General features: G+C 38.7%; 1 protein-coding gene across 7 annotated transcripts in view; it reads right to left on the bottom strand.

Annotated features, from left to right (window-relative positions):
* Window positions 1-277: 277 nt before the first annotated feature.
* The window catches only part of FLRT2 (fibronectin leucine rich transmembrane protein 2), a 58,205-nt gene continuing 48,849 nt past the window's right edge, over window positions 278-9,633 (bottom strand). For all 7 annotated transcript variants that reach the window (XM_063399115.1, XM_063399111.1, XM_063399113.1 and 4 more), the window contains exon 2: window positions 278-3,952. In XM_063399115.1, coding sequence (XP_063255185.1) covers window positions 1,557-3,542 — 1,986 coding nt within the window. In that variant the 5' untranslated portion in view covers window positions 3,543-3,952 and the 3' untranslated portion in view covers window positions 278-1,556. The remainder of the gene's footprint in view (window positions 3,953-9,633) is intronic.

Genomic DNA, 9,633 nt, shown 5'->3' with positions numbered 1-9,633 from the left:
AGCAGAGTGGCTGAAACATTACATAATTTTGAGAGCTGCGTTATGGTTTTAATACAAGCATGATGTTTTGCATAGTGCATGTAAAGATCAAGGACTGAGAAGGCATTGCAGCTAAAGAATCTGAGGGTATAAAAAAACAAACTCTAAACCCTACTGCTTGTGAAGCAGAAATCATTATGGAAAACTGAAAAATGCTTACAGTAAAAGAAGGGTAATTCACAGGGGCACTGTGTACCTGTGTTCTCAAAACTCCCCAGTCAATCAAATGCTTAGCTAATGTCAGTCTCTGTATACTTTAATTGGGAAGGAAAAAAAAGCAAAACAAACAAACAAAACCCACCAAAATTTGTACATGATTTTCCCCACTGAACATATTTCAGTTCGTAATAGCCCTGGAGGTCTTTCCAGTACTAAATCCTTTTTTACAACATATTTCTTGTTTGTTTTCTCTTTTTTTTTCTTTTTTCCCCCCTCTTTCTCCATACTGAACATAACTCAGACCCTTAAGTCAAACAAAGCTTGCACCCCACAAACTATTAGCAAAACCTTTCCATTGCCATTATATTTTGAACCAGGTTTTCAGGAATACGCACTTTTAGATTTCAAATTACATGAACATGTACATGAATACTGCAGAGCTTGGAGCACTCAGAATTCCCCTCACTTTGGCTTTACCTGAACATGCTATGTCAACAAGTGCTGCTCTGCTAGGAGGTGCACCTTAATGACAGCTCTCTGTTACACACTCTTACATAACCTCCACCTCCCACTGAGAAGGGTCAGAGAATGCCTAAAGCCTCTTAATCCTAGTGAAAAGCAGGAACAGTTTCTAAGATAAAGTATCTAGTATTGGGGACATTTTCTGAGCAACTTTTGCAATTAGGAATCAAGGTCACTTTGAGTTTGACACTGAGCTCTTTCCACGTTTCCTATTCCAAGTAGATTGAAAGAAAAGTAATCAAACAAGAAAGTAGCTTTTTTGGCAGCACTCCGAACTCCAGCTTTCAGCTGGAAGTGAGAAGTGCAGAACTAACAAAGAGGAACGGATGTATTTCCAATTGTTTGAAGCTCAACAGCAACTGCTGAGTTCAAGTCAGAAGGGTTGTGCCCATTTTATCTGAATTGCTTTTGTCTGTTCCTAGTGACCCTGTTTTAATATGCACTTATTTTCCTGTAATCCGGGACACCTAGAAACTTAACATCCCTCAGACTGCTTCGACAGCAAAGTGGTTAATGTTTGAAGAATGAGTCATTCTTTCCTTTGCCATGACATTGGGTTCTTATTGTACAACCCTGTACAGTACTCAGCAATATTTTTTTAAAGATTTAAAAAGCAAAGAGTTACAAAACCATTTGCAATTAACTTGAAATAGAAAAGATAGCACTTTTTTTTTTAAATCCCATTATATAGTACACCGTATAAATTACAGAGTATTCAAATGCATAAATGCATCTGTGTAACATTTATCAAATGTAATTTTTTTCATTATTGTTAGGGGGCTTATTTTCCTAGAGTTTTTTCTCCTTGTCCTAGAGCCCCCCATCTTCCCTCACTATCACGTATGACAGTGCTCCAGGTCTGAGACGTTGCTGTTGCAGTATCGCATGTTGTTGGGGATGTGGCAGTCTGTGTAGTTAATGCCCCCATTTGGGGTATAAATGGGCTGCAGTCTGAAATCTCCTTTAAGGAGCTGATCATTATTTAAGGAGACAATCTGGAAGCTGGTTTCCGTCATCTCCAGGATGGAGTTGTCCTTCTTGGTCCCCGCCTCACAGTAGTCGTCTTTCCGACGGCCCCGGTTATATTTCCACTTCTGGGAGGTGTAACGACCCTTTTTGTGCATGTGCCAGCAAAAAATGCTGAGCAAGACCACGAGGACAAATATCACTGCACCCCCAATCAACCCTGCCAGCAGAAATGGGGAGCCCAGGTTCTGAGAAGTCGTCTGCTCGTGGCTAGAAGGGATGTTGCTGCCATTCAAAAAGGAAGCCTTGGTTGTGGCCTCTGAACAGACAGTGTCTTCTCCAGTTCGGTAGTTGTTATAAGTATCCAGTGGAACCAAACAAATCCGGTAAGTGGATTTGGGCTCCAGATTTACCAAGCTTGATTGCTGCTTCTCACCACTAATTATTCGTTCATGAACAATTCCTCCTACCAGACTATGGCCCATCTTAACCCATGTGAGTTTATATGCCATCACAGAAAAAAGTGACATCCAGTTGACTTGGATGCAAGTGTCATTCACAAAATGGATGGAGAGCTGAATCCATTCAGACAAAGGAGGGGTCACCCTTTCTCTGTCCTCCCTGTCAGGCACAGTGGGGAGTGTGGCTATGATGGGAGTGAGAGGATTATATTTACTACTTGAGGGAGGAAATGATGAGCTGGGAACTAATGTAGTTGGCATGGTTGTAGCTGGGACTGGGGTGATGATAAGAGGCAGACCAGGGGTGGTGGTGGGGCATGACAACATATTCATATTGAGCTCCCTGACTGCCATACCTCGGACATGCTCTGGTCCCTGGCACATAAAACCCCGTACATTGATGGAAGTAGGAATAAATTTGAGCCATTCAGTGACCCACTTTATACTGCAGTCACATAACCAGGGATTATTCCTTACAGTGAGTTGTCTCAGGTTATAGAGATTATCAAATACTCCCTTTGCCAACATCCGAAGCTGATTGTTGGAAATATCAAGACGTTCCAGTTTGTGGAGGTTTGAAAAGGCTGTAAGTGGTATATGGGTTATCTGGTTGTCCTGCAAGTAAAGTCTTAGCAGATGTGTACCTGGAAGATCGGGAGGAGGGTAAGTCAGTGAATTCCGAACTATTGAGAATTCCTTGAGCTTGGAGAGGTGGCTAAAGGTGCCTTCAGCTATGCCTTTATTAGTAAGGAGGTTGCCATCCAAGATCAGACGCTCCAGACTTGTAAGATTCTGGAAGGCCAGGTCTGAAATGACAGCAATCCGGTTTTCGTCTACACGAAGTTCCTGTAAGTCCAGCGGAAGGCCTACTGGCACACTGCTTAGGTGATTCTTGGACAAGAACAGAAGCTTGAGGCTGATGGCTTCCTGGAACGCCCCATCCTCAACGCCAACAGTGGAGATGGAGTTGTCATCCAGGTGCAGTTCTTCCAGCTTCAGAAGCTGAGCAAGAGCAGCACGTGAAATGGTCTGAATGTTGTTTTCCTGCAGGTGGAGAACCCTGACATTCTTGGGCAGGTTCATGGGGAATTCATCCAATTGATTGCCATACAGGTAGACCGTGTGCACAGACTGGACATTGTGCAACTCTGCAGGAAATCCAGCATTATTAATTTGGTTATTATGGAGGTAGAGCACGGTTACACCCTCCGGTATCCCAAGAGGCACTGAGGTCAAGCTTCGTTCATTACAGTAGACAAAGTTTCGGTCACAGCGGCAAACTTTTGGGCAGGCCAAAGTTTTGGAGACCTGCATGTAGAGCCCCAGGGAGAAGATAAGCCATGATTTCATGAAAAGAGCCCAATCTGTGGGCCATATTTTAGTCCGCGAACCCATTTCTAATTTAAAGAAATAAAGTACCGAAGTATTTAAGAACTGATAACAATAATAATGCACAGGTAACAAAATCTCAGGTCATTAAAATTGGCTTCTACTTATGTCCAGTGTTCAGGCCAGAGTTAAAGTCCTGGAGGCTAAGCATAAGATAATCCTTTTATAACTGGCCTACCTCCTACTTTTGATAAGTAAAACACAGTCTTATTAGCCAGGGTTACAATGTTTGTTGCCTTCTTCCATATGTGCTGAAAGAACCAGTAGCCATGTCTTTGCAGATGAACAACAGGTTACTTTAAAGCTACCAGAAGTCTCTGTGCTTGGAGGATTATTTCACTGAAGTCTGTTGGTTTCTGTCAGCTTTCTGAAGTCAGCAAAGTCCTCATAGCCGCTATCTGCCAGATCTGGCCTGCCTGTAAAAGGAAAGAGAAAAGAAAAAGCTGAATAGCATGAAATGTTTAATAGGGAAGATCAAGCCCATTAGAAGACTATTCTAAGGCTGAGCTCTTTATGGATTTCTGGAAAAAAAAGGGAAAAAAGGCATTAATATTAAACATTAGCTTAATATTACTGTTAAATAGTCTTGAAATAGATTTGATGCAAAGTCATTGCAATGACTGAAGGACTTTCAGTGACTTCAGTGAAGGCTAGATCTATTACTTGCATTTGCATACTATACCTCCAGTCTTTGTCCTCTCATAGTCTGTTTAAATTCTAGAACTAAAACCAACCCAAAACCTAAACCATTTAACTGGAAATTTTTGCTCAGGTAATTATTTTTCTTTTGCAGAACCACTGACTTCAATGACTGGTATCCACTGATGCCTGACAGAGCAGACTCTGGGCTACATTATTTAATCCCACTCTATGTTTTTTCCATTTTCTACCAGACTCTGGAATACTCTGCTTCTATTTCTGTAATAACATTACATATATTGTCCAAATTAATGCATACTGCCAAATTATTGTACCTCACTCTAGTGAATTAGAGACTTACGAGGAGAGTCTTTTAAACAAGTATGGTAGTCCACAAATGTAAGATGCCCTGCTGTAAGACACGTATTTGCTAAAACTATCATCTTGATATAGGTTCTGATGTGAACTGTGCTGTCAATAGATTTCACAACTTTCCACTAAATGAAACAGGCTCACATCTGCTTAAGTATTGTTTTAGGAGATCAGCTCAAACTATGGCAGTTTTGCAGAACACTTCCTTTGAAACCATAAAGGTTAGATATGGCTTTTAATTTTGCTGCACAGTTATCTGTGAATGGCTACATAAACAAGTGTGTTAGCTTTAGTATAGTCGAGTTCCTTAATGTGTATTTTCAGCTTGTAAGCATACTTTTTATGTTCCCAGCTGCTATTTATTATTCAGATCTATAACCAAGCATTCCCACTCTCTAAAGCATGCAATGAAAGGTACTGTGCTGTTTGATGTTGTCTTGTCCTGTTATATGTTGTTTCCAATGATTGTTGTCCCCCTGCCCCTTGCATTATCCATAGCTGGGCCTGATGAAGGATATCAACCTCGGCAAGTACAAAGCATCTGCAGATCTCAGGGTCTTCAACTGCAGTGAAATAGGCACAGTAATTTTCCAGGTTTTGTTTATCTAGATCAAAACTCAGGCTGGGATTTCAAGAACATAGAATTTTAGTGAATGAAAATCCTGTTTCAAAATGATGGATGCTTTTTAAAAAATTTCTTTATTTTTTATTATATTTATATTTATTTAAACAATTTAAGAACATCCAGGTCATTCAGTAAGAAACTTACTTTATTGATACATAAATCTTTGTTCTTCTGATACACCTGTATGGCTTATAACATGTCCCTGATGCTAGTTTTGGGAATCCTATGTAGTGTAAAAAGCATCCTTAGGAGTCAAACTGTTACAACCCTTGAACCTTGCACTTGCAGATTACTGTATTTATTTAGAGCATCATCAGGTATCAGCCTCAAGGTTCAATCAGCTGGAGATAAAAAAGTGAGACCCTGAAAAGTCCTGTTTATCATCATGAATTCAAATTTTAAAGATATGTAAATGTAATACTGTAATATAGCCTATACTGTGTACTGTCCTTTTATAGAAACAGTAAGATTAGGTACCCCACTGTTCATGGTTTTCCTCGCACAGGCATATTTCAGTCAAGAGTGATTTCTTTTCAATTATGCCAGATGATGTGATACTGTGGAGAAACTCTTAACAGGATTACATTCTAACATGAGCCTAAGTGTGACAGTTTATCCGCCTTTAATACGGCCTGGCTCCCATCTGGATCACAGTGCTCTGATCTGTCATGACACTCTCTTTTAAAAGGAGAATGGATATGCAGTGCATCCTCTGAGATGCTCGGGACCACACAGAGTAATAACAGTTGTTCCCTCCCTTTTCCATCATCATCAGAGAGAGACAGCCTGTACCTCCTGGCAGATCCAATACCCTGCACTAGGCTCACTTCCCATGGTACGTCCAAGTCACTGATTAGGTTTTATTTCCCTCCTGGGTATAATAGAAAGCCCAGCTAAGAACATGCAGCCACAGGCAGCTGCAGTTCCTGGTTCACTAGGAATCTCCTGACTGTTGTATAAAAACTGATTTATGCATTCACCTCATTCTACTACTCTGTCCAGTGTACCTCTCACCTAAGTAGATGTGGCACCTGAATTCAAGATTTTAGTAATGATTCAAACAAATTAGTCTAGTACACAGCACCTCCCATTAGATATTACAAGAAAAAGAGCTTTGGACAGTCACTCAGTCACTTCTGGAGTTTCTCTCCTTTTTGCTCTTACACTGATTTTGCTATTATAAAACTGTTAAAACTGTCCTAATGTTTTCTTCCCTCACGATGGTAAGAAAGGTAGTCTTCTTATTATTGCCAGTATCCTAAACTCTAGATATCAGTCCTTAATAAACTGATACAATAAAAATCAACACAGATTATATGCATTTGATATTAATCTTGATCATACTAAGCAAGAGCACAAGGACGTTTCTAATTAGATATTTATGACTTCAGGGTTGGCTGTGGTGTGGCAGACGTAAAGAATGAGGAAGCAAGGATAAAGCTGAATGCATTTAAATAACTTTTTTGGGAAGAGTTTTACTTCAGTAGACTTTTACAACTGCTTAATACAGACTTAAAGAAGCTCTCATAGTGCTCTAATTTTCCCTAATGCAAAAGCGAGTTCTGTCTGTGTAGACAGAAATCTGGAGTAGAGAAATCTCCACTGCAAAGATATTAAAAAGATTTAAGAGTTGGAAACCTGCTTGGATTAAAAAAAAAAAAAAAAAAAAAAAAAAAAAAAAAAAAAAAAAATTTTTGGAAGGAAAACCATTGTCTGTAAATTCCAAAGGCTAGAAAAGTGTAAATAGTTTTTCCTTCAGTAAACTACCAGAACTGAAGGCAGATAGAGTCACTCAGTTTCCCCCGCCCTATTCCTGGCATACTGGCTTCCTAAAGCTTCCTCTGTTTTCAATATGACTACAAATACTAAATTCAGTCTCTCTGCAAATTTACTGATTTTTTCAGAAGTAGAAATTTGGAAGTAGAGGAATTAAAGGCATTCCTTGATTATTGTGATTGTAAATCTTGGGAGTTGACTGACAAGCTATAGGTGGCAGTAACTTTGCTTATTTGAAGTCAGAAAGCTCTATAAACCAATCTAGGTAGAGAAAAAGTAAGTGTCCCAATTATCTTAAAATTAAAGAAATCAACGAGCAAATACCTCAATAATAACCCATCTGTCCGTCACCAATTTGGTAATTTTTGTTTCTATTTCCTCCCCTGTACACTTGATTTCTATTATTTCTCACTATATCCTCCTTAGATACAAGTTATATCTTCCAAATGTGTAAGACATTTCCTGCCTTACTGCAGCCAGGATATTAAATCCCATTAGGATTTACGGAATGACACAATGAAGTTAAGAAAGCCATATTGAAATAGATGAGAAAACATCACATGTTTTAGGTGGCCAAGTCTGAAAATTTGGCTTAGTAGCTCCTGCAATCAATGGAAATATTTATTTTCATAAATTACAATGCATTTCTGATCAACATCTTTATCTCTCGTTTTTCAAATCTGCTTTGCTTAAATTCCCTTTTGGCATAACTGATGCTAGCTGGAAAACAAAAATTCTGGCTTTATGTACTGGATAAAATATAAGGGGTTTTGATTAAAGATATTTTAAAGGCTGAAACATCTGGCTGCAAGTCAGGAAGGTGAAAGTTTTTTATTAGTCTTAGCTTTACTGGTCAGAATCCTCTACACAACTTCCAACCTTTGTCACTCTGCTGTGCATAGCCATGAAATAATTAATATATTACTGAAAATGATTTTCAATTATAAATTTGTGGCATCTAGGGGAAAAAAAAAGTCGACTCACTAGTAGTCTGCTTGTGGAACTTTTTCCTACCTCACTGACTGGTATACTGCCTCAGTGGCTCTGCCTACGCTGTTTAAAGAATCTCCAAAACTGCCCTTAAAATCACCTTTTCCATTTTTCATTCTGCAGTCTTCCAAACATGCAGTCAAGGTCCCTGTGGCTACCTGAGAACCTAGTGAAGAAAACAGAGAATAAAGGGAGAAGATAGCATATGGAGCCAAGCCTGCATATGAATACTTACAGCCCTATTTATATGCACAGCATTTTGAGGTGCTCCTAAAGCCAGGCTGTCTGTCTTCATTTGCCTAACCATGGTTTACATTAAGGCTATAAATTTTTCAGAGATAGTAAAATTAAGAATACTTGGCTATTCTTTCCTTCAAGGACCCAAAAATAATAATAAAAAAATAGGTCAAAGCAATCAAAGGCCTTTTTTTTCTGACAGTCTAACAACTTAGCACCACTTTTCCCAGCAGTTTATCCATTTATCTGGACCTGAGTTTCACGCAACATAAATTGAAAGGCAAGCAAAACCAAAACCAAATGGTCATACCTATTCTTTTCACTATTACCAGTCAGTGACTCTTATTTAGTACTAAACAATTTGGCATAAATTTTCTTGGCTGTACTGCAGACCAGGGTTATAATCAAGTCATAACCTTACTTTACATAATTATAATATACAGTAAGTACAAGGCTATTATGTCTAGAATTGAATGACAAACAGAAAACAAATCTAATTCCATTTGTATAAAATCTAGTACACAGTTCCTTGTACTTAAGAAAAATGTCCCTGTGTATCTATCAAGTGGTAACAAGAAAAATTACAGAATAATACCTGACAAATACCTTCTTTCCATATAAGTAGAGTTCATATCTGTGAGTGTACACATTAATGAATATCCTGGTTTTTTGGTTTTTTGGTTTTGGATTTTTTTTTGTTTTGTTTTGTTTTTGTGGGTGCTTTTTTTTGTTTTGGTTTGGGTTTTTTTTTGTTTGTTTGTTTGTTTGATTGTTGTTGTTATTTTTTAAGTGATTAGGAGCCTTGGGTGATAGTTTACTGTATATATTTCTTTATGTGTTACTTGGGTTTGAACTTTGTGTTCAAATTTTAATATGATTCTATAATCTCTGCATCAAAGGAACAGGGAAAATGACCCAAAGGAATCAAAATGCTTTTATAGGAAGCCCTTTTGCATGCCTGCTGTTCTGGCTGCTTCGTAGTTATGGGTGTGTATTATGTAAGAGGAGGTAAGGAGGAAGAAAAAGAGGAGAAGAGAAAGATAGAGAGGAAGAAACCATCCTTGGTGCCCTCTTCTAAAGTGTGTTGATGACAGGATCATCAGTAGCCCATACAGGAAGGAAAGCTTAGAGTGTCTCTGTACACTGTTACAGACACAATGTAGTCTATATGAACCGATTTTGGCAGAGAAGTGCGTTACTGTCTTTGCAATATTGTTAGCAAAATGATTCAGCAAATGTACACATCTGAACTCTTGTGCTTTTTTCTACTCTGATCAGGATGTTTCTACTTTTACTTCTCAATCTGCATTAATAATTAGTCTCAAAACCTCAGATCAGGAAGCCTGAGAATGTAAGTGGAATTGATTTGGATCTGCCTTGGAGGAGAGAGGAGAAAATTTAGAGAGCGGTACATCTTGCAACAATGGGTGTAAAGACCTAATTTGCCATGCTTCCCCT

Source organism: Prinia subflava, chromosome 5, assembly GCF_021018805.1.
Source record: "Prinia subflava isolate CZ2003 ecotype Zambia chromosome 5, Cam_Psub_1.2, whole genome shotgun sequence".
NCBI classification, from domain to species: Eukaryota; Metazoa; Chordata; class Aves; order Passeriformes; family Cisticolidae; genus Prinia; species Prinia subflava.
Note: the sequence above shows the minus strand (reverse complement) of the source record. Positions and strands in the feature narration are given on the sequence as shown.